Source organism: Trichoderma citrinoviride, assembly GCF_003025115.1.
Source record: "Trichoderma citrinoviride strain TUCIM 6016 unplaced genomic scaffold BBK36scaffold_9, whole genome shotgun sequence".
Lineage (NCBI taxonomy): Eukaryota > Fungi > Ascomycota > Sordariomycetes > Hypocreales > Hypocreaceae > Trichoderma > Trichoderma citrinoviride.
Genome location: NW_020194717.1, coordinates 937,423 through 963,294, shown reverse-complemented (window position 1 = coordinate 963,294; position 25,872 = coordinate 937,423). Strand labels below are relative to the sequence as shown.

General features: G+C 53.9%; 10 protein-coding genes across 10 annotated transcripts; 8 read left to right on the top strand and 2 right to left on the bottom strand.

The window, feature by feature from the left end:
- Nucleotides 1-1,453: 1,453 nt before the first annotated feature.
- BBK36DRAFT_1204729 (glycoside hydrolase family 16 protein) lies at nt 1,454-2,413 on the top strand (the record flags this gene model as incomplete). Its single annotated transcript, XM_024897329.1, has 2 exons — nt 1,454-1,469; nt 1,524-2,413. The coding sequence occupies 2 exons, from the start codon at nt 1,454-1,456 to the stop codon at nt 2,411-2,413; spliced, it is 906 nt and encodes a 301-aa protein (XP_024748604.1).
- Nucleotides 2,414-3,414: 1,001 nt separating this feature from the next.
- BBK36DRAFT_21083 (hypothetical protein) lies at nt 3,415-4,026 on the top strand (the record flags this gene model as incomplete). The annotated part of the gene is made up of 3 exons (XM_024897910.1): nt 3,415-3,465; nt 3,543-3,674; nt 3,745-4,026. 3 exons carry the CDS (start codon nt 3,415-3,417, stop codon nt 4,024-4,026), a joined length of 465 nt encoding a protein of 154 aa, XP_024748603.1.
- Nucleotides 4,027-5,013: 987 nt separating this feature from the next.
- On the top strand, nt 5,014-5,370 carry BBK36DRAFT_1142272 (hypothetical protein; the record flags this gene model as incomplete). The annotated part of the gene is made up of 1 exon (XM_024893516.1): nt 5,014-5,370. One exon carries the CDS (start codon nt 5,014-5,016, stop codon nt 5,368-5,370), a length of 357 nt encoding a protein of 118 aa, XP_024748602.1.
- Nucleotides 5,371-5,851: 481 nt separating this feature from the next.
- Nucleotides 5,852-7,885, bottom strand: BBK36DRAFT_1204726 (MFS general substrate transporter; the record flags this gene model as incomplete). Its single annotated transcript, XM_024897328.1, has 1 exon — nt 5,852-7,885. The coding sequence occupies one exon, from the start codon at nt 7,883-7,885 to the stop codon at nt 5,852-5,854; it is 2,034 nt and encodes a 677-aa protein (XP_024748601.1).
- Nucleotides 7,886-12,353: 4,468 nt separating this feature from the next.
- Nucleotides 12,354-12,839, top strand: BBK36DRAFT_1204724 (hypothetical protein; the record flags this gene model as incomplete). Its single annotated transcript, XM_024897327.1, has 1 exon — nt 12,354-12,839. The coding sequence occupies exon 1, from the start codon at nt 12,387-12,389 to the stop codon at nt 12,837-12,839; it is 453 nt and encodes a 150-aa protein (XP_024748600.1). The 5' UTR covers nt 12,354-12,386.
- A 1,533-nt stretch (nt 12,840-14,372) lies between these two features.
- Nucleotides 14,373-15,489, top strand: BBK36DRAFT_1142269 (hypothetical protein; the record flags this gene model as incomplete). The annotated part of the gene is made up of 3 exons (XM_024893515.1): nt 14,373-14,649; nt 14,740-15,407; nt 15,463-15,489. 3 exons carry the CDS (start codon nt 14,373-14,375, stop codon nt 15,487-15,489), a joined length of 972 nt encoding a protein of 323 aa, XP_024748599.1.
- Nucleotides 15,490-16,240: 751 nt separating this feature from the next.
- On the top strand, nt 16,241-17,311 carry BBK36DRAFT_1132290 (ribosomal protein S13). The gene is made up of 3 exons (XM_024892027.1): nt 16,241-16,363; nt 16,583-16,713; nt 16,843-17,311. Exons 1-3 carry the CDS (start codon nt 16,325-16,327, stop codon nt 17,141-17,143), a joined length of 471 nt encoding a protein of 156 aa, XP_024748598.1. The 5' UTR covers nt 16,241-16,324; the 3' UTR covers nt 17,144-17,311.
- A 226-nt stretch (nt 17,312-17,537) lies between these two features.
- BBK36DRAFT_1142267 (shwachman-Bodian-diamond syndrome protein) lies at nt 17,538-18,476 on the bottom strand (the record flags this gene model as incomplete). The annotated part of the gene is made up of 1 exon (XM_024893514.1): nt 17,538-18,476. The coding sequence occupies one exon, from the start codon at nt 18,474-18,476 to the stop codon at nt 17,538-17,540; it is 939 nt and encodes a 312-aa protein (XP_024748597.1).
- An 805-nt stretch (nt 18,477-19,281) lies between these two features.
- Nucleotides 19,282-21,126, top strand: BBK36DRAFT_1135709 (tryptophanyl-tRNA synthetase). Its single transcript, XM_024892735.1, has 7 exons — nt 19,282-19,580; nt 19,640-19,725; nt 19,785-19,834; nt 19,900-20,119; nt 20,203-20,632; nt 20,686-20,739; nt 20,796-21,126. The coding sequence occupies exons 1-7, from the start codon at nt 19,287-19,289 to the stop codon at nt 21,117-21,119; spliced, it is 1,458 nt and encodes a 485-aa protein (XP_024748596.1). The 5' UTR covers nt 19,282-19,286; the 3' UTR covers nt 21,120-21,126.
- Nucleotides 21,127-22,033: 907 nt separating this feature from the next.
- BBK36DRAFT_1135708 (serine carboxypeptidase) lies at nt 22,034-24,206 on the top strand. Its single transcript, XM_024892734.1, has 2 exons — nt 22,034-22,826; nt 22,908-24,206. Exons 1-2 carry the CDS (start codon nt 22,337-22,339, stop codon nt 24,062-24,064), a joined length of 1,647 nt encoding a protein of 548 aa, XP_024748595.1. The 5' UTR covers nt 22,034-22,336; the 3' UTR covers nt 24,065-24,206.
- The last annotated feature ends 1,666 nt before the right edge of the window (nt 24,207-25,872 follow it).

Genomic DNA, 25,872 nt, shown 5'->3' with positions numbered 1-25,872 from the left:
CTTGAGGGGGGGCATGACGCTTGTTCTCCTAGATGTGTGAAGGACGAAGATACCTATAGAAGTGCCCAAGGTAGGTACCTTTAACAGGATACACAGGTAGGTAAACTACAGAATAATGTACTTTGAAGAAGTGAACAAAGAGACACCTTTTGTGCATCTCTCCCAGCGCTGAAAGAGTCGGCGTGCTTCAAGGGTTCAGTATTGTGACTCGTGTCTTGATGAGGTTCCCATGAATCTGAATATAAGGCAGGAGAGTAGCCAGCAAACGAATTGTCCCGGGTGAAGTAAAGGTTGCCATGTCTGAAGTTGGATAAAGCATGCGCCCAAGGTCGAGCTTCCATTGTGACTGTCCTTCGGCGGATGTGCATTTCCTCACTCTTGGCTGCAGAAGCCGTTTGGCATTCATACCTCAGGTATCCCTGCACTCATTTCCTCTCGACTGTTCACGGGAGATTCTACATACGCCTATCAACCACCAAAGCCCGGACAAACGCCCGTCATATGACAGCACAGATTAGCCGCCAATCTACGCGCTGATCAAGGATCGCCGCAACCCCCTGTCAGCCAACCATCGATTGGCCCCCGATGCGCCTCCAGCTCGTCTCAACTTCCATCCTCTTGTGCCCAGACATCCGCCCCCCCTTTGGCGCCCGCATACCGAGTCCCCGGATCCTCGCCTGGGAAGCAGAAACCGGGGGGTAGTATAACAAGTATCATCGTGTTCACATGCGACGTTTCGCGCAGGGCGTTGCTCGTCGCTGGGACGCTCCTTGGCTAATCTGCGCTGTTGCAGCACGTCTGGAGGTTCCGGCCGCCCCATGACTTTGTTCGGTCCCGGCTGTGGAAACGGCTTGAGGAAAGAGATTTTGGACAAGGAGGACGGGCCTGTATTTAGATGGCCCAGCGGCCTCAAACTGCCAGCCCTGCAAAGGACTGTACTGCTTTCGCTTCGCTTTTCTCTCACTTTGTGTGCTTCGCTTCTCGGTGGGCTCAGCTTGGGCCGTTCAATCCTTTCGACGGCTGGTGTTGTCATTGGAGACCTGATGACGGGCTGTTGCTGTTACAAACGATCCATGTTCACGCACAATTCACTTCTGTCAATAGGCTCTGGTTGGCTTTGACTTTATAAGAAGGTATTCACGATTGTCTTCGGCCTGGTTTCTTTCTCACGCATACTCATCTTCTTCCAAGCATCCAGTTACCTACTTTCATTTGTGTAGGTAATTACATCAAGCCTCTTACTATATCAACATTTGTTCTTTGAAACGTCTATATCCTGACCCTGGTGGTTACCGAACAATCCACGTCTTTCACCCGACTATCACGCCTGCTAGACGCAGCTCCGGTCTCTGTTGCTCTTCGTGACTGGCTCACGCTGCAACTTGCGACAACTTCAAGAAGACAATTCGCTCTCAGGCACCTTCTGACCTTTTCTATCCCCCAAACCCTCATCATGTACGCCCCTCGGAGTCTTGCCCTGTGTCTCGGCGCTCTTTTTGCCTGCAAAGTTGCCCATGCTCAAGGTACTCAGTACACTCTGAACGTCGTCTATGACCAGACCAACTTCTTTTCCAGCTTCGACTTCTTCAGCGAGGCCGATCCCACACACGGCTTCGTCCAATACGTCGATGCCCAGACGGCCAACTCCCTGGGCCTCGCCGGAACCTCTTCGGGAGGCATCTTCATGGGCACCGACTCCACGACGCAAAACCCGCCCGGCGGCCGCAAGTCAGTCCGCGTGACTTCGCAGCAACAGTTCACCCACGGCCTCTTCGTTGCCGACATCGCCCACATGCCGGGCAGCATCTGCGGAGTCTGGCCTGCCTTTTGGATGGTCGGCCCCGACTGGCCGAACTCGGGCGAAATCGACATCATCGAGGGCTTCAGCACGCAGACGACCAACTCAATCACCCTCCACACGTCCGCAGGCCTCACCGTCAACAACGAGGGATCCGACCCGTCCACCAGCCTGCTGGGGAGCGACTGTGGCCCCAGCAGCACCAACGCCGGATGCGGCCAGAAGACAACGGACAACCAGAACTACGGCGATGGCTTCAATGCCATCGGCGGAGGCGTCTATGCCACCGAGTGGACGTCCGACCACATTGCCGTCTGGTTCTTCCCGCGAACAAACATCCCCGCCGACGTCAAGTCCAGCGCACCGAACCCCGACAACTGGGGCGCTCCACTGGCCAAGTTCTCCGGCGGCAACATCGACGGCTTCTTCAAGAACAACCAGATTGTCTTCAACACGGCCTTGTGCGGCGACCTGGCTGGCAATCTATGGACGTCGGACCCGGAGTGTTCCGCCTTGGCGCCTACGTGCGAAGACTATGTTGCCAACAATGCGGCGGCCTTTGAGGAGGCTTTCTGGATTGTCAACTCGGTCAGCGTTTACAATCAGGCTCAATAAGCTACGAAAGAGGGCCACCGCATAGTGCAGGCTGGAATCGGACACTTGGGGGGAAAAGAATATGAAAAGAAGGGAGAGAAAAGAAGGACGTCGGTTGGAATAGAGGTGGAGATACCCAGGGGTTTTTACGCTGAATGTTCCCATTTGGGCGAAGGGGGGACAAGGTCTGACGGAGGCTTCACGTTTTTTTTTCCCCTTTCCTCTGCTATTTAAAGCTGTACATTTCTTTTCGCACTCGCTTGTTACATAGATGATCTGGTAGACTTGAGCAATCTAAGCATTCTTATCCCATCACCGTGGACAAAACTTGCAACCCCCCCTTTCTTGTAGGTAGCATAAAGTATGTGGCGTAGCGGGCCGGATCTTGATCGCCCTCTCACACACCCATCATGTTCATGGCACCTTGGTCCCAACACGGAGAATCTGGGGCCAAGCAGCCTTATACAGCCAATGTCTACAGAGCCTGGGCCACAACAGTCTGCGTAGACCATCCACCTCGTCCACACGGCAGAGTACACGTATAAGAATACGCGTAGATCCTTCGCTTGGGACGTCGCCCCATCGGTCAGGCGATCTTCGTCCGAGCTTGCATTTCGAGGCTCCCCCCACCACGCTTTTTCTGACCGAAAAAAAAGTATGACCATTGCCCCTTCTTTCGAGCAAATTGCCCAGTACAACCAGGGGATCCAAAATATGCTTGATAATATGGAAATCGAATAGGCTATCAAGCCCTGGCTGCCGGGGGGCAGTTACGCGTATGGGCGGTGTGTTGGTGTTTTGCTGGTGATGATTAGTATGATAGAGTTGGATGGATCGGGGGGTTTGTGTAACTGTATAAAGGCATGTTTGTCCTCTATTCTTTCAAACATCTTTCCAAAGACGCAAGATACAGTTTAGAAAAGGAAACAAGCCAATTCGAAAAGTCTCAGTTGTCTCTCTTCTTCACCAACCTGCTTGTTAATTCCTTCTTCAGACCAAAGTCTTATAAGCCGTTCGTCAAGATGAGCTTCATCTCGGGCCTAGATCTCACCAGAAACTACTCCCTCTTCACAGTAAGAATCCTACACCATCACACACAACCATCATCACAAACAAGTTTGACTGATACTAATACTAATATATACTTCAGGTCCCCGTGGCATGGGTGATATGCATGCTCCCCGGCACATGGGCCACCAGCGTGGCAGGCTCGTCCTATGACCTCGCCAACCCACGCCAGTACCTGACAACACTCAGCTCCGACAACAAGATAGACAAAGCCGTATGTCCCTCCCTCACCACGTCAAAGAAATGACAATTCCAATAACACTAATCGTGGGTTTTAACAACAGCGCCTCCAACGCCTCATGCGCGCCCAAAGCGCCATGGAAAACGGCTTCGAAACGCTCGGCCTCTACGCCGCCTCCGTCGCGGCCGCGAACCACGCCCGCGTCGACCCGTGGTGGCTCAACGTGCTCACCGTGGGCTACCTCGCGTCCCGCGTGGCCTACATCTACGCCTACATCGTGCTGTGCCAGAACCGAAAGCTGGCGCCGGTGAGGTCGGGCATCTGGGCGGTGGGGGCCGGGGCCATCACGGCGTTGTATGTCATGGCTGGGTGGAATCTGATGTGAAGTTTTTTTCCGATCTAGAATTCATTTGAGGCTGCAATGTAATGGATGCCTTTTCCTTCTTCTTGTCGTTTTGTTGTTGCTCGTTGAGAGTCGTGTTTGAGAATGAAGGGGTTTTTGGGGAGGGTGCTGGTAAGGGGGGAGGGGAGGTGACGGACCATGTGGCCTCATATCTTGAAAGACGGGAAACACGAGAGCAATTCGTTTTAGTTGCCTCTTTACCTCCCTTTGGATGCCACATGGGATTGCCCGGATGCTTGTTCCTGTGGGATCTTGTGTGACGGGTTGAGCATGGGCAAACAATTGCTCGCACCAAGGGAAGCTGAAAAAGAGGCGCACAAAGCTTGAATCAAAATCCTCCGACGCAACTTGCCGTCCAGAAGAGCGGTCATCCTTCTGAAATACTCAACTTCAAACCCCCTTTGAGTCTCTGAATCACAGCTCCAGTCTAAGAACTTATGCAGCGTATATCCAAATTGTCCCTGAATCACCATCTCCCCACCGGTGAGAGCTGTCCTCCCGTTTACTTCACACAAGATGAGAAGTCCGGAACTCAAGTCAGCATAAAGACGCCTGAACGCTGTCTCTTTCGCCTCCCCTATGCTTCCTCCTCGTGACACTCTCGTAGAACACAAACACCGCCCTTACTGTCGACTCCGAAAAACAGTGTTTGCTTCTACGCCTCTTCCCCGGTCTTGCATATATACAAGATCGTTGAAATCCCAGAGCAGGAACCTATCGAGCTCTTTCCACCAAACAGCAAATCACACACCACAGACAGACAGAACCAAGACGACAAAAACAGCTTCGCAAACCGAATACAAGACCCAGAAACCGACTCCTCACAAACACCTACTACCTATACTCAAACCAAACTCCTCAAACAACACGCAAACACATCTACCTCAACATACCTACCTACCCACCTACCTATCTATCTATACAACAACAATCATATCAGAGCAGAAAATAAAAATAATAAGCCCTACCATGCTCCTCAAGTCCCTCCTCCCAACCCTCTCCCTCCTCCTCCTCTCAACCCACGCAACCATCACCCCTCCCTCCTCGTTTCCCTTCTCCAACAGCAGCACCACCACCAACGCCACCACACAACAACAACAACAGCAACAACCACCAGCCCACGCAGCCTCCACCACCCCGGCGCCCACCGCCACGCCCGCCGTCCTGCACTGCGACATCACCTACTGCGTCAACGGCACCTCGTACTGCCACTTCTGGGGCGGCGTCACCACGTGGCAGAAGGAGGGCCCGTCGCCGGGCGAGCTCGTCACCACGCTGGGGGTGTGTAAGCTCGGGAGGGCGAGGACGACGACGACGGCTGCGTGAAAAAGGACGGAATGCCTCTTCCAAAGGAAGGGACGCTGTTGTTGCCTCGCTCCTTTTGAGGCGCTCTTCTAAAGGGGATGTGAACCTGGAGTTTGGGAAATACGTCACGAAATGGGGATGGGAGTTGTCTGAAGGACTCGGATGCTGTGAAGGGAGAGAAGGGGAATGAACGGGGGCTCTTGTGGATGTGCTTCATTCAGGCATGGGCAAGAAAAGATCGAGGGAGCTGGGCAAACGCTTTCTTTATGCATTGGAACAGAAAATGTTTAGGTACAATAACAAACTGCGCTATAATACAAATATTCAACCATGCTTGTCCACCCCATGACAGTATCAAACTATTACACTCTCGTGGTTCGCCTTGGTCAATCTACAATCATATACACTAAAAGATCTCTACGTCTACTTCCAAAAACACTGGAGGGCTTGCAGTATGCCACGTGAACAAGAGAACATGTCGCCCTCCTAATATCAGATCACCTCATCTATCAGAACCAGACGCCACTTCCATTCCCCCAAAGCTTCCGCTCCTCGCCAGCTTTGGAGCCTCCGTTTCTGCTGTCGGCACCGCAGAGTAGCCGGGCTTCGTGTTCCCAGAGTAATCCCCAGCAGACGACATCTCGTCATCATCTTGGTCGGCACCATGCTCCTCGTCAGCCAGTGTCTCAGGTGGAATAGACACATCGTCCTTGATCTTGAGCACAAAAAAGGCCGCAACCAGCGCAAAGAGTCCTCCGAGCGCCAAAACAATAGCAATGCTGTGGTCGCCTGGTGTTCCCCTTGGCTTCTGCCATATCCTAAAGATCAAGCTCGATCCTATGTTGGCAATGATCTGAGGACAGGAGACGGACATGTTGTGGATGCCCATGATGACACCGGCTTGATCGACTTCCTCCTCCTTTGATGCTTCGACCAGTTCCATCGGGGACGTATGTCCAGTAGCAGACGGGGTCAAGGGAGGGGGGGCCGGAGGAGCGCCACGGTTGTCTCGTCGGGGGCGTCTGGCGCGGGCGAGGGCATCGCGACGACTGATCTCAGCGCTGATGATGGCGAATGGAGCCCACAGGGTAATGGCCCAGGTGATTCCAGCGATTCCTATCAAGGTCGTTGCACCGCCGACAGACCTGACGAACAAGGTGCAGACCATGACAATGGCGAAGAGAATGAGAGACCCGAACCAGGCCCGTCTAAGGGTGAAGCCGGGTATCCTCAGGTGGTGCAGGAAGGGTTTTTTAGGGTCAGGCTCCGAACTGTTTAATTCAGGATGATTATCGTAGGTCGGGACAACGAGAAAGGGTAGAAACACATTGACCAGCAGGCTGACGATGGAGTTGATGAGCAGGGCAAAGGAGCCCATGCGAGTTGCTTGCTCGTACAGCTTGTCAATCTCTTGAGGAGTCATGTGCGGGTTCTTCTCCAGAAAAGGCTGGACATAGATCTCGCCAATGTACGAAGACGTGTAAAACAGAAGAGGGAAGAAGCCGACCCAGCCAAAGAATTGCACCTGGCACACCCGTTTGATCTGAGGTGGCAGTCGCTTGATTGATTTGAGAAGAGTGAAGAAGAAGAGAAAGATGCTGTGCTTCTTGCGCGGCGGGCCCTCCAACCGGGGATCTCTCTCCTTGATCACTGCAGCGCTCAGAAGGACCGTCGACCCGAGCGAAAGGCTTGCGATTGCGCAGAGGATCTTGAACTGGGTATCGCCGAGAAACCAGAGCGGCTTGGTCAGGTTAACGTATCCCGCGATGAATCCGATAATGTTTCCAATGCCCGTCATGCGACTGGCCATGGAATTCGCAGCTTCCTGCTGATGGGCAGGCCCGCAATCAACGATAAAGGCGCGGAGGGCGGCCTGGACTGTGTTGATAGCAAAGTCCAGCAGGTAAACGCCAATCACCGCCGTGACAATGACGGTGATCTTGACGCCGTGCGATGCGGGATCGGCCCCGAAGATGCTCAACACACCACCGACAATCTCCTTTGTCCAAGCCAAGAAGAGCAGCCCTACAATGGTGGCAGCAGCGCCGCCGAGCATAAACGGCTTTCTCTTGCCCCATGGCAGGCGGCAGTTATCACTGAGCATGCCGACATATGGCTGCACCAAGGTTCCGGTCAGGGGGCCCGCAATCCAGACCAAAGCCATCAGAGACTTGCTGAGACCTAGGGACAGCAGATATGGCGAGCCATTGGAGAGCTCGACGGACCATGCGATTTGGAGACCTCCGATGCCGATGGTCAAGATGGTCAGGTACCACAAGCTCTTGGTTGTCTGGCTGTCGTCGGTCTGGCTATCGCGTCGTCCGGAATCAAATACATCGTAGTCGGTTGGAGGCAATAGCGGCGAGTGTTCATCGTTTGTCGGTTGTTGGCCGTGCTCATGCCGCTCGTCGATGGAGCGGTTGCGGGGAGAGGCGGCGCCCGGAGTCGACGATGTGCTGGCGCTCGGCGTAAACTGCTGCTGACGAGGAGTAGGCGTCTCGCCGTGGTCGGACTCGCGGGGGGATGATGCCGTCATGGTCGATGACCGGATGGGATATACAAGTCCCGTAGAGCAGAGAGGGGATGCGAATGCGGATGCGGCAGCGCCGGCAAACTCGATCAGCGGAGAAGCATGCGATACCTTCTTATCCAAGCAGAATGCTGGGCGAAGACGGACGATGATATAGAGCGATGGCGGCTACAGAATGGTATTGTAGCTTCACGAGAAGGCCATGACCGGTTGAAGCGAGTGTTGGAAGCCGGCCCCGAAGAATGTTCTCTTCAGCTGGGCAGCAAGCCTGGTGGTCAAGGCGAATCAGGCGCCTCGCTCGAAGCAGACGAATCACGCGGCGAGGCTGAGTGAGGATGGATGCTTGGATGAAACGAGACCACGCGATCAAAACAGCTGGCACTGCATGTACTGTCGAAACGGGCGATCGGTAGAGGCAGTGGAACCGTCGCACAGATGCAGGTGCGGACTCGTGGGACACACAGCCAGAAGCCTTTGGAGCAGCTGAGGAGAAGACGGATGGATGGGATAGAGCCTTTCTGGTACGCCGCGGTGACGGGCAAGAGTCGAGGTGCTTCCATCACGAGCTTCAGGGAGTCGGTTGGGGGGCATCGTGATGCGTCAGGTGGGCACGAGCCAATCAGAATGCGCCGGTTGCTGACGCATGGCGCTGATGTTCAGGCACGAAGAATCGCGGAGAAGAGCTGAAGGGGCAGTGACATCACCGAGGCAGTGGGCAGTTAAGGTACTGTACCAAATAAAGTAGGCAGTTGACCATCTGCTCCGGGGAAGGCTGGAGCCGTTGCATTTATATTTCGGATGAAGTAGTCTTCTTTGTTTCTTGTGGGATCATTTTACCCCAGATCATTCCTCGATATTGACGTCCAGTGACATCCGATCTGATGCTGGACATGGACTATTGCAGGCCATACCTTGACTCTAAAGAAGTCACGTTGTGGAGCTGGAACAATGGCTCGGCGAAACTCTTGAGACATCAACCAGGCCGATGAGACTCCAGTCACCTTGCGTAAGCTGGATGCTGGGGAGTCATGAAGTGCCCAACATGGACTACTACTACATACACAGACACGTTACGTCAAGTTATATGGGTCAGCGTTGTTTTCTGGGAGAAGCATCTTGACACGATTCCCCAGCAACCCAGTTTTGTTTCCATGTCCGGCAGTTCCCCCACGCAATGGTGTAAACACTCCCCTGACGACATCCTGCATTATGAACAAGTCCGTTATTCTGGGGTTAATGGTGTCAAGTACGTAGTAGTATGCGTCTGCTGCTGGCATCGAACCAAAACAGGTCGTCGGCTCGTCGTGACATGTCTGTTGTTGGCTGATACCTGGACTACCAACGTGTATTACGGCAGATTTGGTGTTCCTCATTGCGGTAATGAACGAGAGCTAAAGTGCTTCAAAGCATCTGTTGTTCCAGATCAAAATAGTGGGCTTCGACCGTGGGTTGTTGCTCCAAGATGCACATGAGTTGCTTCGTCTGTATGACTGCCAAACTGTCAAATCTGCACGCAAGTTGATCTTCGGAGCGGCCCTTACTTTATTCTCTCATGGGGACGGCCAACTTGGTGCAGATCAAGCCTTGAGCCGATTCTGACAGGTGATGATGTCGCACCAGCATTTCAGAATTACCTTAGCAGATCCGTACAGTAATACTGTATGTACATACAACGTTGCGGTAAAGGACGAGTCCTTCGTGCACATTTCGGATGACCCGCGAGCGTCAGGATCGCCGTGCCTTGGGCACATGGTAGTCGAGGCGTAGCAACGACACCGATGTCTCAGCTCCACCCATTGTGTCAACACTTCTTCGTCTCTTCCTTTCTCCCCGTCGTTGGTCTTCTGCCCGCTCAGCAAACAGATGCACGTTGGTGAAATTTTTCTTTCGTAAATGGATCCTGCTGTATTACTTCTCCCGAACAACGCATACATACGCTTGGATACGCAAATACGGCACACCACTCCGCCTCACCCCCTCACCAACAAAAGGAGGCGAAGTTTGCAGTCAACACTAGTGCCGCCACCAGTGCAAGATGCCGTGGCTGACACCTTCAGAAACCCGTCCCAGACATCCAAAAAAGACCTGAGGCGCCTGCACCGGAGAGCACGAGCGATAACCCGTCCATTATCGCCGGCTCTTTACGGGACGGCTCAACCGAGAGGGTGTCCTGGGCGGCTCCTGTAAGTACAGTATGTAGATGGTGGCACCGACCAAACCCGCCACAGCCGCTGTAGACCCGAAGTCGAACACCCTCCAACAGAAGCGTTAGGCGCCTGGCAACTGATCGCCAACGTTCGAGAAAAGTCACGGTCCACGCCGGGATCAGTGAGCAAGCTCGCTAGCGGTCTGATGGCGCAATGGGAGAAGTCATCTTGGCGGAACCGCCGAGGACGCTCCAAGAACCATGTCATATGTGCATAATATTGGACTTTGAGCAGTGCATAGGCCAACCCGACCAGGTCAATTCAGCTGAACCGGACTTGGCCCTCAAGCCCTGTTCGAGGCTCTGTAGGCGAAATCTTGTCCGCTGCCCAGATCCGTGGCCGATCGACGGCGACAACTGACATCCATGTCGGCTCCCGTTTGCGACTCTCACGGACCTTTGCAGCGTCGCAGTGCGCTAACGTGGCGTGCGACGGGCCAGCGAGTCAGCCCTTTGGGTTGAGTGCCGACGCGCACACAAAAGACTCTGAATCTGCGCGGTTTTCCTCGGCCACTCGGGATGCGTGTCAGTGCCGTCTTCTTGGCTGTATCGCTGCGTCTGTGCAAAGGCTGGAATGGAGTATTGATGGCCAAACATCAAACGCCACATCAAACGGTGTGCGAGGACATGGTGGTTTCACCCCAGATACCCAAAGACTCCTCGGAAGAGGCGACAAAGTCATCATGAAAACAATGGGACAAATAATCATCCAAAGTCACGAGCTCGTGAGAAGACGGGGCGCGAGAGACAGTGTCCCACCGTCCGCGGCCTTGTTCCGAGTCCTTGGACGCGTCCGGCTTATTGTACCAGACAGACTGTCTCGCCGTCTCCGCTTTCTCCTCTCACCTGCTACAGTACGAGAGACACTCTCATCAGCGTCGGACAGAAAATTCGGATGCGGTGGCGGACGGACGGACAGGAGAGCGACAAGAAGATCTAATTAAACATGCATATTCGTGCATGCAATGTTCCAGCATGGGCTGCTGCAGCTGTCTCTCTCGGCGTGGCGTCCCAAGGTTCTGGGTTCCGACAAGTGCATCTTTTCTTCCGTTTCCTTATTGCCGTTGTCCGCTCAATCGTGGTTGCAAGGCCAAGGAAATTAAAATCTCGGACGATGTGAGGCTTCAACTGTTAGCGGCGCCTCCGCAATCTGGGACCTGCGCCTGTGCACCACTGGCGAGGCGATGGAGGGCGCTTTTCGGGGATAATGGGCTCGTGGTTGGCCTGCGATTTATTCCGCCGGGGGTGTGTGAACGGTGGGTGATGTGGGCAAGGCCAAATGGATGGAAGGGAGGGAGAATCAGGAGGTCGCTAAAAAATCACCGAGCCAGACGCCAGAACCAGCGCCCCCCCTTCTGGAGCAGGCCGCTAAGATTTGCTCCCAATGCCGTCGCCGCAAACAAGCCCCAGCAGCTCCATACTGACTTCATTGCTGGTGGGGGCTGCGGGAACCCCGGCTGGGGAATTTGGCAGCGTTGCGACGAATTCCTGGAGATTCTGGAGCCGGCTGGACTCGGTGGACTGGTGCTGGGCCAATGGCAGCCGCAAGCAGCTCGGGGGGCCGGTCCCCTGGTCGCTCTTTTCGCTGGTGCCTTGGATGGCTGCTGCTCCGCTTGCGCCTGAGAAAGGCCGAGTGCTGGAGAGTCGCCACTTGGGGAACACGGACATTGCCTGTCCAGATCCATGGATACTGTCTATTCGCTCTTGTGAAGGCACGAGTGCAAGAATATGTGGCCCTGACTAGCAGCAGTTCGCAGACAATCGCCCTTCCCTGTCCCGGCACTGATTGACTCGATCCTTGAGCGCTTTTCGACGGTCTCCTTTTAATAAGTAGCCGTCGATCTGCTCCCGACGCGCCTGCGTCTGCTTCTACCTTTTGTTCCTTTTCTCTTTCAAGTGTTGGCTTTCTAACCGTCAAGCCTTGGCCTCAAAGCTACTTCAGCCATCTCCGCGCCATCTTCAGCCATCGCCAGCAACTGTGCAAACTCTAAGCCTTGTAGGCTTTCTTTATCGACAGACTTGACACCCGTACCAAGGTACCTTTCGCTTTGAGGCCCTTGCTGGTCCTGTTATAAAGCGTTTGCTTCCGCTCCCACGAAGGATCTGTCCATACATACACCGGAACAGCTCCCGACAATCCCCGTCCTCGGCGTCTAGTTTGTGATACAAACATTCAAACCATCGGCACTCCTGCATAACAATTCGAGTACTCGTCGCACGGGTATATAAAACATCGTCGCTGCACTCGAGACCTGCTCGCCTTCCACCTACCACTACGACAAGCCACAACCCAGCTTCACAATGGCTATCCGGGAGCGATTCCGCCGCGCCCTGCGCAGATCTGACGACTCAGACACCATCTCCCAGACAGACTCCAACGCGACGACAGCGTCGTCGGCCCGACAAAGCTCCAGCTCCGAATCCGCTCCCCAACTGTCGCTGAAAAAGACCAGCTCAACACTATCGAGAACGCTGGCCTCGCTCGGTATTCGCGACAAGGAAAAGGACAAGGACAAGGAGGCGGCGAAGCGCGAGGAAAAGGACCGCAGGAGAAACAGGGGCCGGACGTACAAGCACCCGAGCGAAAAGCCCCTGACGGAGCAGAACCTGAAGCACCAGGAGATGCTCAGCCATTTCAAGATGGAGTTTGGCGCCTCCGACCCGAGCCAGGTCCTCCAGGACCTCGACTTTGACGGCATCAGCCCGTGTTGCACGCGCGTCAACAGCCTCGACCTGGGGCCTGAGGATGTCTGAGTTGTGTGTCTTCGAAAATCAGACACATGCACGATTGCAGGCATTGCCGGCAACCGAGAGCCGGAGCGACGCGATGCCTGCTTAGCATGCGAATTGCGACCGGGGATTTTCCTCATTTGCCAGATCGCCAAACCACCACCGGCTAGATCTGGCTATATGCACGCAGCCCTTCTCAATTGACGACGACCACATGACCAAGTGCATACTGTTTGCTACAAGCAGCATCAAAGAGGAAATCCCATGTGGCAATTCCTCGGCGAATTTTTACAACCTTTGCCTCTTTTTCAACACCAAATTTGGACACCCTTTTTCAACTTTCAGCTATTTTAATGCCCTACCTACCACCCACACTACGATGCTGCGGAGGGCGCCACCCCCGCCGGCGGCAATTGTTCCTGCATAGCATGAGGGGACAGATCTAGATCTCCCCAGATCGCCGACGACCTTTATGCGACCGCAGCTATTCTCTCTTCTTTTCTCGCAACCTTGCTTCTTCACTCTCCCGTGCAATCCGCATCTCAGCTGCGGTGCGAGATTCGCACATTCACCTTGTGCTATGTTCACCACGACGCAAATGGCTATGATGACGGAAGGCGGGCTTTCTACACATTTAGACGACGTGGGTTTCTGGCATCCTGCGCGCTCTCTATTTCCTTTGTCTATCCTATTACCTAAGTGTACTTTGAATCGGGATACATGGGAGTTCGGAAACAATTCTACAGAGGTTTAAAAAGATCTCGCTGTAGACGGATCACGGCGTTGGATGGCTGGGAACATTTTGGCATGACCTGAGCGATTGGGTTACACACATATACGGCACATAAGGTAAATCAGTTGCCCATATCTTGACATAGTTAGATGTCTTTTGAATAAATTCTTGATAATAATCCGTTTCCCTGCTTTTCATCTACGATAAATGCTATACTGTGACATTTGGGCCAAAGGCTGAAGCAGGGTTGAGAAAAAGGTGAGGTTTTATCTTGGTAGACTGCGCTCTCTCGTGGTTTGGTCTTCTCACAGAAGCCTCGACGTGATATCAGTTTCGATAACTCTGCAAGCGTTTCTCTCCTTTGCGCATTCTCGCGCTTCTCATTCTTACATCGACTCAACTTGCACCCCTTCTTTGCGCCGTCAACTGCAGCATCATCGCCGCTCAGGCTCTACTGTCACGACTTTATGCTTTCCGCGGCTGCTCCTGAAGTCTGCCTCATTGACTCCCGAGTCTCTTCTAGGCACAGATCCCTCACCAACGGTCACCGCTCAGGCCTTGCCCGCCAGGCAGCTGGCAGACGGCAGAATGGCGACCACTATCAGGGCCGGCAGGTGCCCTCTCGCGCCTTCCCGCTGGGCGCCCCGGGTACTCGTCACTACCTCGAGCCTGGCCAACTGTCGACCAAACTCTGTCACCTCAAGCAAACTCTTAGCGGCAGCAGCCTTATGCGTAGGACTCTGACCTTGCATCACCAACAACACGGTCTTCGAAGTGACAAACAGCCCCTCCCAGAGCCAGCATCCAGCGGCCCGCCTCCAGAGATGGCCAAGTCCTTCTTCGTCCTCAAGCTCAAGGCGGTGCCGGCCAGGTATGGCCTGTCGAAGAACATCCAGGACCTGTTCATGGCCCTGGATCACTTTCACAGTGGCTCCATCGACGCCGTGGAGCTGGGCAGACTCGTGCGCCTGAGCCCGAATCGCAGGTCGGCTATTGCCAACACCATTACGAAATGCGCGGGCATCATTAAGAAGCAGCCTGAGGAACTCACAACGTGCGTCGATGTCATCGAGATGTGCACAGAGCTCCTCGAGATCGCAGGTAAGTCAAGAGTAGGAGGCGAGTTCCCTCACGGCGTGCTCTCGACCTGATGCGGCCTTGCTATGGTTGTATTGATGGGTATGCCCGCAGATAGGAAGCCATCCACCGATGGATTCCCTTTCATGAGGCTCCCGGCAGAGATACGGCGGAAAGTCTTTAGCCTCATTATAGACAACATTTTCCGAACCCAGGCAATCTTGCCGGCGGGTAACAAGACTGCAGGCTGCAAGTGCCCTCGGTTCGAACGAGATAACACGTTTCAGACGATTCAAATGAGAGACCTGCCATGCCTCTTCGGCTCGAATGCGATGACTGCCGAGTTTTTCCGAGTCTTTTACCGCGAAAAGACGTTTCGATTCAGATGCCCCTGCGAACTACAGTCGCATTTGAACCGCAACGACATGTTCCGCCAGAACGTGAGGAGTGTCCTGGTTTCATGGGGTGGCCCAGAGGCGGCAAAGACGTTCAAGCTGTTGAACAAGCTTCCCAAGCTTGACAGTCTCGGCATCATCCTCTCCAAGCTGACATACATTCACCTTAACGAGCGAGCAACCATTATGAAGTCTTACTTCCCTTTGTCGTTCAAGGTTACCAGGATAGCAGATGTTCTCGGCCTGGACGAACTCTTAGAGATACGTGGACTTTCTCGGGTTGGAGTAATGCTTGCGCCACCCTCCAGAGGCGGTTCCCAGTCGCACGAGATGGACCGAGCAAATCTCTTGGAACTTTTGACCAGCAGATTGACGGGGCCCAAGGAGGTGAGTTTGCAGCCCTTCCGCTTCGTCCCTTGGGGCAGTACCTAACGTCATTCAGGAGGACGAAGATATGAACCAGGAGTGAAAGCAGAGTGAAGCAGTGATGAGGATGCTCAAGGGATACTAATAAGGGTATGGCGAGCGAGTTGCTGGGTATTTTGCTTCTTCGATGGGACAGTTGATATTCTGGGATGTATTGAGCTTTGGGTGTGTTGAGGGCGAGGTGGCTGAAACTGGTTGAACAAAGTTACAACAGAAATCAAATGCGGTCTAATGGATAAGGTAGAAAAGACAAAATGAGGGACTACGAGATATGTAACAACAGATAAATTACGAAAGCCTCCACACAAATAAAGGTCCCGTACTCAAAGAACGTTGTGGTTGCTCTTGTCTTGTACCCATACAGGAGAGTATGGGCATCCGGCTCAAGATCAGCAGGCGAGGACACGCTGACCGAGCGATGGAAAAAGACGGGGTCTCTATCTACTCTAAGAGTCTACGAGCACCTACCGTTTGAGCATAACATGTATCTATTCTGGCCTGGAAGTGTGAGGCTCTCTTATGTTCTTGGCTCCAGGTATGCTGTTGGTCATGGAAGCAAGCCCTCGAGGAGATCAGTTCGGCCAAGAGAAAATCTTTTGTCAATCTCAACATGGGAGGTCGGCCGGGGGTGCAAAAGCAAGTTACGCACGGCCTGCACACACTGTCCGGAGATTTGCCAAGTCAGCGGATCACGTGTGCCAGCTGCACGTGATTGCTTACGTTGGCAGGCTTTGTGTTTGCCCTACTTTGTGCCCCCACAAGGGCCGAAAATTCCACCATGTTTAGCGAGTCCTGTGAAATCCTCCGCCCTCTTCTCTTCAACCCCGAACAATCGAACTTAACGAGCAGCACGGCAACGACCGATACAGTTGCCCAGCATGTCGCTCGTCACGGGAGAGAAGACGAACTTCCAGTTCGTAAGTGATTCCAATTCACCCTGAATGGAAAGGAGAGCATCTGTTCCAGTTGCTGCCGAGTTGCATGCGGTGGTGGAGTGTCATCGTCGCGATGAACCAGGAAGAAAACTTGGGGGAGCAACTGGGGGATGCGTCTCGAGGCGCGCCTGGAAGGATGGTGGAAGGGGTATTTCTTTGGCAAAACAATCGATTTGGGCTAACAGCTGCCGTGTCCTCTAGATTCTGCGTCTTCTTAACACCAACGTCGATGGAAAGCAGAAGGTTATGTACGCCTTGACCAAGATCAAGGGTGTCGGTCGCCGATACTCCAACTTGGTCTGCAAGAAGGCCGATGTCGACCTGAACAAGCGGTACGCGAATATTCCGAATCCTGAGATTTTGGTTTGATGATTTTGCTGGCTGTCGGAAGCCACAATGGAAACCATCAAAAACTTGGAAGAATTTGGAAATTTGGAGACTAACGAATCCGTCAACTGCAGCGCTGGTGAGCTTACCTCCGAAGAGCTCGAGCGTATCGTCACCATCATCCAAAACCCCACCCAGTACAAGATCCCCGCCTGGTTCCTGAACAGACAACGCGACATCGTCGACGGCAAGGACTCCCACATCCTGGCCAACGGCGTCGACTCCAAGCTCCGTGAGGATCTGGAGCGCCTCAAGAAGATCCGCGCCCACCGTGGTCTCCGACACTACTGGGGCCTCCGTGTCCGCGGTCAGCACACCAAGACCACCGGTCGTCGCGGCCGGACCGTCGGTGTCTCCAAGAAGAAGGGTGGCTAATGGTTTTACTGTTTTCGGTCTGGGGTGGACAGGCGTGACGGCTGGGTTTTTCATCTTTGTGATGAGCATTTCCTTGGGATTGCTTTCTGGCATACGCAGCTGGTGCTGTACTCTAGATCAGAGTCGAATGAATTAAAAGCATTTTCAAAGCGTTATCTGTAATGTGCTCAACTGCATCATGGCCATTCTTGATTGTGCAGAATTCAAAAAGTGAAACTGTCCCAGACGCCGTGCGGATTCTGCTTCAAATTAAACATACAATGGGAGGGTATACAATACGAGAGGAGACTCAACTACCAACCCAGTACACTCGTGGCATTCCTTCAGGAGTCAGACTTTTCGGGGTATCATTTTATTCATTTTTTTGGGGTGGTTCTATCTCCATTTATGTGCCTCAATCCTCATGCGTGACCGCCATATCCAAAACCTCGACTCTTCCTTGTCCCTTGGTATCATTGCCAATGAAATCAGACAAGGCCTTGAAAGCACCCGGCTCAACAAAGCCCACAACCTCCCACTCTGAGCCCATGACATCCTGGCTCTCCACCTGCTCAACGTATCCCAGAATACGATCCTTGACCGTCCCGGGCGCCTTGGCCTCGCCGCCGTCATCCTCCTCCTTCGCCGCGGCTTTGGGCGCCTTGACAGCCTGCTTGAGAACGTTGGTAGGGCACGTAACCCGGAGCTTCATCCTGGCCCGCGCGACGGGGATGGGCTGATGCGCGATGAGGGCCTTCATCGCGTCCAGGGCCTGGCTCTTTGCGCTCTTGGTCGTGGTCACACCCGTCCACGTGTGCTCCTTGGTCTTGGGCTTGGCCTCGCCAGCCTCCCCCGTTGTGGGCGTCGCGGCGCCCGAGTCCGTCGATTTCTCCGTGTTATTGTTGTTGTTGTGAGCCTGCGAGCTCAGCATGTCGAGCGCCTTCTCAATCATGCCCGGCGTGTACACCCTCTTCGTCCGCGGATCGACCAGTTTACTGACGACGATGCTAATGACCTCATTATGCACCCTCTCGAGCTGCGCCGCGCGCTCTTTATCCCCGACCTGTAGCTCCCCCTTTTTCAAGATCTCGAGGACGATGTCGTCGGTGGACTTGCCCTTGCCAAAGGCCTTTTCCAGGTCCTCCTTGGGCGCCGTCTGGCCCTTGGAGACGTTGAGGAAGACGTTTGGGATCTGGAGGACGTTGTCGAGGTCCGTCTCGATGCCGGAGCGCCACTCGAGGACCTTGTTCTTGTAGCAGGCGATTTCGAAGCGCTTCTTGCCCTTTTTCAGGCGCACGAGGGAGACGTTTGTGAGCTTGATCTGGTTGGAGGGGAGGTTGATTTGGCGGGACATGTTGTCGGTTTTTGCTTGCGAGGGATCGCGAAGCTTTGTGGGGAGGGGAGAAAAGGAGCGAGAGAAAGAGAAGTTTGGACAGAAGAACAGAGCAGTGCTTTAAAAAGTAATCAGGCGCTGCTTGAGTATTTTGTAGTCGGACAAAGGTATGAAAGGAAGAGGGCTGACGTCGACGAGCAGAGAATGTAAATAAATCGTAAGGCTATGACGGCTTGGCGGGATAGACGTTGGGCTTACAAATATGAACGTGGTCTAGACTGAAATGGGACGGTGACGGGTTTACCGTTGCTTTCTTGGTAGTAACGGGCGTCATGGAGACGCATGTTACCATTGAGAACAAGATCCTGCAATTTCCAGTATCGCCCTTTTATGTTTCTTTCTTACTCGAAAGTAACTTATAGGTTATTCTTGTCGCAGAGTCAATAGTCCAGACCGTCTCCAAGAAAGAGGCAACGAAGCGGCACCGTGAGAGATGGCCCAATACAGTTTAGCCGTGGGTGTAGATCTCCTCAGCCTGTGATTCTCATGCTTATGCACACACTTGAACTTTTTTCTACCCCACCAAGAATGCGAACCAGCCTTGCCCAACACCCTGGCCTTTGAATTCTTCCTCTGCTGATATCCTGCTGCCATTGCCCCGCCTTTGAGTGTGTTGAGTCACAAGGAGTCACAGTCGCCAGAAGGGTTCCGAGTCATACGGATTGACATAAGCACTCGCCGTGTTGGTACCGCTTGTGTCAGGATCTGAACCATCAGTCCAGCCGAGATACGCTCACTTCGTATTCCCTGCTTCCAAGGATATAGCACGAAATGGCCGACGCTACGATTGCCCCGGCCGTCGAGGACAAGACGGTCGATGCCCCTCCGGCATCCGGCAAGCAGGACATCAACCCATGGTCCGTCTCTGGAGAAGTCGGCGAGGACGGAAAGGTCAAGGCCATTGACTACCGGAAGCTCATTGACGAGTTCGGCACCAGTCTGATTGACGATGCGCTGCTGGAGCGCTGGGAGAAGGTTACCGGCAGCAAGCCCCATCGATTCATGCGCCGAGGGATTGTGTTCAGCCACAGAGATTTGAATTTGATTCTGGATCGTTATGAGAAGGTAGAGACGAATCACTACTGACACGAATGGGGTATTTGTTTCTGACGCGGGTTTGACAGAATGAGCCCTTCTATCTTTATACTGGACGAGGCCCCAGTAGCGACAGCATGCACATTGGACACACCCAAGTGTTTGACTTTGTCAAGTATGATGAGTGTTCATGGAGACGATGACTTGGGCAAGTGTTCTAATGTGTTGCCGCAGGTGGCTCCAAGATGTGCTTGACGCTCCCCTGATTATCATGTTGACAGATGGTTGGTAATCTCCGTATCAGCTGAGATTCCTCCATGATCACTAACGCTCATCAATAACTGTACAGATGAAAAGTTCCTCTTTTCGGAGAAGCGAACAATTGAGGAGGTCATGAGCTACACTCAGACCAACGCCAAGGATATCATCGCGGCTGGATTCGACCCGAAGAAGACGTTCATCTTCTCAGACTACGAATTCATTGGCGGTGCCTTTTACAGAAACATCTCCAGGTTCTCAAAAAGAGTCACATTCAATGTGGCCAAGGCCGTGTTTGGCTTCGACGGAAGGTAAGTGGCAGGGAGAGTGCTGGCTTTACGCCCTACGCTGCAATAACCAGCGTTGTCACTAACCTCTGCCTTTCAACTCCTAGCTCGAACATCGGCAAGATTCACTTCCCTAGTATCCAGGGCGCCACAGCCTTTGCCTCGTCGTTCCCTCACATCTTCGGCGATGACGAGACGAAGTCGGCCAAGATCCCCTGTCTGATCCCTTGCGCCATTGACCAAGACCCCTACTTCCGTCTGACTCGCGACTGCGCCACGAGCCTTCGCTACGCCAAGCCCTCGCTGGTGCACATGAGATTTCTGGATGCCCTGCAGGGCCCAGGCTCTAAAATGTCGGCCAGTGACGACACCTCTGCCATTTTCATGAAGGACACGGCCAAGGAGATCAAGAACAAGGTCAACAGATACGCCTTCTCAGGAGGCCGTGAGACTGTTGAGGAGCATCGCGAGAAGGGAGGCAACCCGGATGTTGATGTGTCCTACCAGTATCTGCAATTCTTCTTGGAAGATGATGAGGTACGAAGATGCAATCTCATAACGAAAGACCTTCGCTGATAGTATGGGCATAGGAACTGGCCAAGATCAAGGCGGACTACTTGAGTGGAAGCCTCTTGACTGGCGATGTAAGTACTACACATCACTGTATTGACCGCTGATGATACTGACGGAAACCGAACAGCTCAAGGCGATTTGCATTGCGAAACTGCAAGAGTACGTCGGCGCCTTCCAGGAGAGGAGAGCCAAGGTGACGGACGAGGTTGTGAAGCAATTCATGGCCGTCCGCCCGCTGGAGTGGCAAGGCAACCCCAAGGTCCCCCGTGCGGATCTCGTCGTGCCCGAGATCAAGGCGGATGAGGCCGCAGCGCCGACCGAGGGCGGACCGGAGAAGATGACCAAGAACCAGCTGAAGAAGCTGCTCAAGGAGCAGCAGATTGCGGCCAAGAAGGCTGAGAAGGCGAAGCAGAAGGAAGAGGAAGCGGCCAAGGCTGCGGAGAGCAAATAGATGTTGCTGTTGGAGCATATCTGCTATCAAGAGAGAAATAGATCTCCCAAAGAAGCTTCCGAAATTTCTTTCATGGTGTGATGATGATATGGGCAAGCCCCAAGTTTGTTCTCCCCTGCGTAGGTCGACAGTTTACTTCGTACACATGCATCTAGGGTAATCTCGAAGTTGCCACGACATGGAGCCATTGCTGCACATGTGACAAGACGAGTCCTGCTTTGCATCTAACTGTAACCGTTCTGATTCTTACTTCACCGAAAGTCCACCCATGGCTCATCAATCTCAGGCCTCAATGACCCCCTATTTGAAGCCAAACGTTGAGTATTTCCTGCAGCGTAATCGCTGCTGCTCTGTCGCTTCTGAAGATTGAGTGCTGATTGGGGCCACGTGAACGGTACGTGCCGGGGCCTTGAGACTGTCTAGACCCAAAGCGGCATTATGTGGGGTTTATCTGTATCTGTATCCTGGGGGAACCTTTGCTGTCGCCTGGACACCACGGAGTGAGTTGGGTGCCTCAGCAAGCAGCTGGAATGAGGACCTGAAGACAGTCAGCAATAGGAGGCGAGAGAGAGGTGAGTCAATGTCCCAGACAAGCTCGTGAGAGCGATCATTGTCCATTTGCAGCATATCCAGGTATCCGTGTACTGCATGTATCCCCTGATTGTCGCTGATGCTCGCCCGTGGCTGCGGCCATCAAGGGACCCAAACAGTGCCGGGTACGGGATCCGCCCACCGGACACAGCCAATCGCCACTAACAGGCGGCCACCCTCATCGCGACGGTTATCTGTTATCCGGCCGGACCCTGCAGCGAGGGGGGCGATGGGCAGCTACCAATCTGGCAGTGACAAACACGGGGAGGGGGCGACAGGTACCTCGCATGGTTATCGGAGCGCTAACAGCAGCCAGCGTGACCGCGACCGTTGATATGCGGTGGATGCGGTTAGGCAAAAGGCACAAGGTCTCGGCTCAGCGTTGGTTTTGGCTTGCGTTTTGGAAGAGGTTGGGCTTCTGCCTTGCCTTGCTCGCATACGTAATGACCGCCAGTCTCGCGGCCAGCCACGCCCTTTATTAGCCGCGCCTGTGTTTGTCTCTTTTCCTCCCCTTCCATCCTCATCCTCCAAACCATCCCTCTTCATCATCCCAATCTCTATCCTCCATCATCGCATTCATCCCCATCGTCATCATCATCATCATCCTCACAGCCTAAGCCGTCACCATGCGGTTGTCCACCTCCGCCCTCGTGCTGGGCGCCGCCTCCTCGGCCATGGCCTTCCAGGACCAAAAGGTCCTCGGCGACCCCTCGTCCAAGCCGGCGGTCAAGTTCGGCTCCGACTTCGAGTCGCTGGCCGCGTCCCTCAAGGACTCGTTTGGCGAGCTGACGGCCGACGCAAAGGCCCTCTGGGAGGAGGTCTCCCTGCTGGCCCCCGACGCCGTGGACGCCTTCCTGGCCAACGCCAAGAGCATCAAGCCCAAGAAGCACGACCGCAAGCCCGACGGCGACTGGGACCACGTCGTCAAGGGCGCCGACGTCCAGAAGCTGTGGGTGGAGGACGAGTCGGGCGAGCCGCGCCGGCTGGTCGGCGGCAAGCTGTCCAACTACAGCCTGCGCGCCAAGAAGGTCAATCCCGAGAAGCTCGGCGTCGACAAGGTGAAGCAGTTTAGCGGATACCTTGACGATGATGAGAAGGACAAGCACTTGTTCTACTGTGAGTTTCCCTCTTGACGATCTAATTGTCGTGGTCCTATTGCCTGTCAGACCAATGGCTAACCACGCTCTTTCTCCGCAGGGTTCTTCGAGTCCCGCAACGACCCCAAGAACGACCCCGTCATCCTGTGGCTCAATGGCGGCCCTGGCTGCTCCTCCCTCACAGGTCTCTTCTTCGAGCTGGGACCGGCTTCCATCAACAAGAAGATTGAGGTTGTCCACAACCCTCACGCGTGGAACAACAATGCCTCCGTCATCTTCCTCGACCAGCCGGTCAACGTCGGCTACTCATACGGTGGCGGCTCGGTCAGCGACACTGTTGCTGCCGGCAAGGACGTTTACGCCCTCATGACCCTCTTCTTCCACCAGTTCCCCGAGTACTCCCACCAGGACTTCCACATTGCCGGAGAGTCCTATGGCGGACACTACGTCCCCACCTTTGCCTCCGAGATCCTCTCCCACGAGGACCGCAACATCAACCTCAAGAGCATTGCCGTCGGCAATGGCTTGACTGATGAGTTCACCCAGTATGCCTACTACCGCCCCATGGCCTGTGGTGAGGGTGGCTACCCTGCCGTGCTGAGCGAGAGCCAGTGCAACGCCATGGACAACGCCCTGCCCCGCTGCCAGAGCCTCATCAAGAACTGCTACGACTCCGAGAGCGCGTGGCTCTGTGTCCCCGCTGCCATCTACTGCAACAACGCCTTCATTGGACCGTACCAGCAGACCGGCTACAACCCTTACGACATCCGCTCCAAGTGCGAGGACTCTGGCAACCTGTGCTACGAGGGCCTTGGCTACATCTCCGAGTACCTGAACAAGCCTGAGGTCATGGAGGCCCTGGGCGCCGAGGTCTCCAGCTACGAGAGCTGCAACTTCCAGATCAACCGTGACTTCTTGCTCCATGGTGACTGGATGAAGCCTATCTACCGCCTCGTCCCCGACCTCCTGCAGAAGATCCCCGTCCTCATCTACGCCGGTGACGCCGACTTCATCTGCAACTGGCTCGGCAACAAGGCCTGGGTCAACCAGCTCGAGTGGCAGCACGGCGACAAGTTCCGCTCTACCGAGGCCAAGGACCTCACCGTCGGCGACAAGACCTACGGCAACGTCCAGTCCTCGCACAACCTCACCTGGATCCAGGTCTACGGCGCAGGCCACATGACGCCCACGGACGAGCCCGAGGGCAGCATCAACTTTATCAACCGCTGGATCGCCGGCGAGTGGGTTGCTAAATAAGTGGCACCTTCATGATTATAAGATATCCAAGATTGGGTTTTTGGCTTAAGTCGCACAGGGAATGATATATGAACGCGACCTGCATGTTTGTGTTTTGTGTTATGGAATGATTTAGAACAGAATCAATGACTTGCGAATATGAAGAGATTCCTTTGATGGAAAGATTTTCCGTCTCAACTTTGTATTATCCCACCTGTTCCTCAATTGCAGATTGGTAGCAAGAGTTGCTGTCACATTCATGAATCAGGAGCCTCGGCTGACGGTCAAGGGGGGGTTTATTTCCGAGGACGATGTTGCATCTCCGCAAATGCTTTGACCATCCCCTGACAGCAATTGCCTTGCAAGGCATATGCTCCGATGCGGAGACGTATGTACTTGTATGAGGAGGTCAGGAGTTGTGTTTTCCTGGTCCTCGGAGATAATCTACGCATTTTTCATACATCTAACGTCCATGAGAACAACCTATACATTGCATCTTCATGCGAGCTACGGAGTACAGGGTACCTGATGAGGCGGTAGTACGGAGGGCGAAGTGGACTGATGTTGCTGTTGCTCAACCTCTCCCGACTTCTCCGAGTTGCCCGCTCGTCTCGTCTTCGGTATGATTGTCTAGCTCTTGTGCATGCAACTCAGCCAACATGCTGCAAGGACTCAACTGTTATCATTAGTAGCATCTCGATGCTATAGCCACGAGCTATGTGCCGCCCAATCTTCCCAATTGGTTCAAGGCCGAGATGGCGCATTTCCCCATGTGTTGTTGGACGTGAAAGCCCACGAGTCTTCACAGGGACTGTGCCGGCCGCTAAGAGTTAGTTTGCCTGCATCGTCGATTAGTGGAAGAAAACGTCGCCGTTATCTTCAGTAGCAACTCCAGAGAATATGAGTTGAAAACAGGGAATTGCTATAGACACCAGAGATACCAAGGTGTGATGGTAGTACTATCAGGGTCAGTGAGAGGGTAGATTTCAGCCGAGGAAGTTCCACGGCTAAAGCAATTGGACATCCATTCGTTATCCAATACTATATCGTGCGGGGAGCCCCGTTAATAATGATCGAGCAAGTGCGTCGTAGTCGACAAAATATACCACTGCCAAGGGACGTGGTGGTATCCCAGTGATGCGGCGCTAACAATTGCCTCTCCCCCCAACAAAAAAAGTTTTCCTCTGACTGGAGGGTTTGGTGAGAGCTGAAGATGGCCGCATCCGGCTCCGCATCGCGGCCACGGAGAGACGGGTACTAGATGCAACCACTCCGTAGTAGTAGGGGCGGCTGGCCGGAGGGCATTGGTGGGCGGCTAGCATGGGCTCGAGAGCTTCGAGAGGCTCGTTTGGTGCCATCTCTAGGTTTCGGTATCGCGTGGTTCCTGGAATGAGGACGTGAGACATCAGACGCTGTGGGTTGCAGACTGTTGCTATCAAACAAGCTTTTGTAAATCGTTATCTTACAAACTAGTATTCTGCGATGAGCATGCAAGGCATGGCCATCAACTGATACCGAGGAGATTCGCCGTATGCGTGTTATTGGATGCGAGTGGCAATCTGCCGGCCTCCTTACCATTGCCACCACCCCCGGAGCGGCGCAGAAAAGGCAATGGAGTAGCAGTAGCCCATTACTCGTAACTCGTACAGGCAGGTGTTGGCATGTAGTGCATATCCGGTATTTGCCTCGTAGATGGCATCAGAGGCACCTCATGTTCGCATACTGCAGTACAAAGTACTTGTTGCAGGGGAATGGAATGGCAAAAGAAGAGGGCAGCATTTGTCGCATTCTCGTCATTTCTGGCCTAGAGCCGATATGTTGAGCTTTGA

Excerpts from the sequence above, each read along its gene's own strand:
- BBK36DRAFT_1132290 (XM_024892027.1), top strand. The coding sequence starts at position 16,325 with ATGTCGCTCGTCACGGGAGAGAAGACGAACTTCCAGTTC. Across the intron at positions 16,364-16,582 it reads AGAAGACGAACTTCCAGTTC|ATTCTGCGTCTTCTTAACAC; the intron begins GTAAGTGATTCC and ends CGTGTCCTCTAG. Across the intron at positions 16,714-16,842 it reads GATGTCGACCTGAACAAGCG|CGCTGGTGAGCTTACCTCCG; the intron begins GTACGCGAATAT and ends CGTCAACTGCAG.
- BBK36DRAFT_1135708 (XM_024892734.1), top strand. The coding sequence starts at position 22,337 with ATGCGGTTGTCCACCTCCGCCCTCGTGCTGGGCGCCGCCTCCTCGGCC. Across the intron at positions 22,827-22,907 it reads GGACAAGCACTTGTTCTACT|GGTTCTTCGAGTCCCGCAAC; the intron begins GTGAGTTTCCCT and ends CTTTCTCCGCAG.
- BBK36DRAFT_1135709 (XM_024892735.1), top strand. The coding sequence starts at position 19,287 with ATGGCCGACGCTACGATTGCCCCGGCCGTCGAGGACAAGACGGTCGAT. Across the intron at positions 20,633-20,685 it reads TCTTCTTGGAAGATGATGAG|GAACTGGCCAAGATCAAGGC; the intron begins GTACGAAGATGC and ends GTATGGGCATAG. Across the intron at positions 20,740-20,795 it reads GAAGCCTCTTGACTGGCGAT|CTCAAGGCGATTTGCATTGC; the intron begins GTAAGTACTACA and ends GAAACCGAACAG.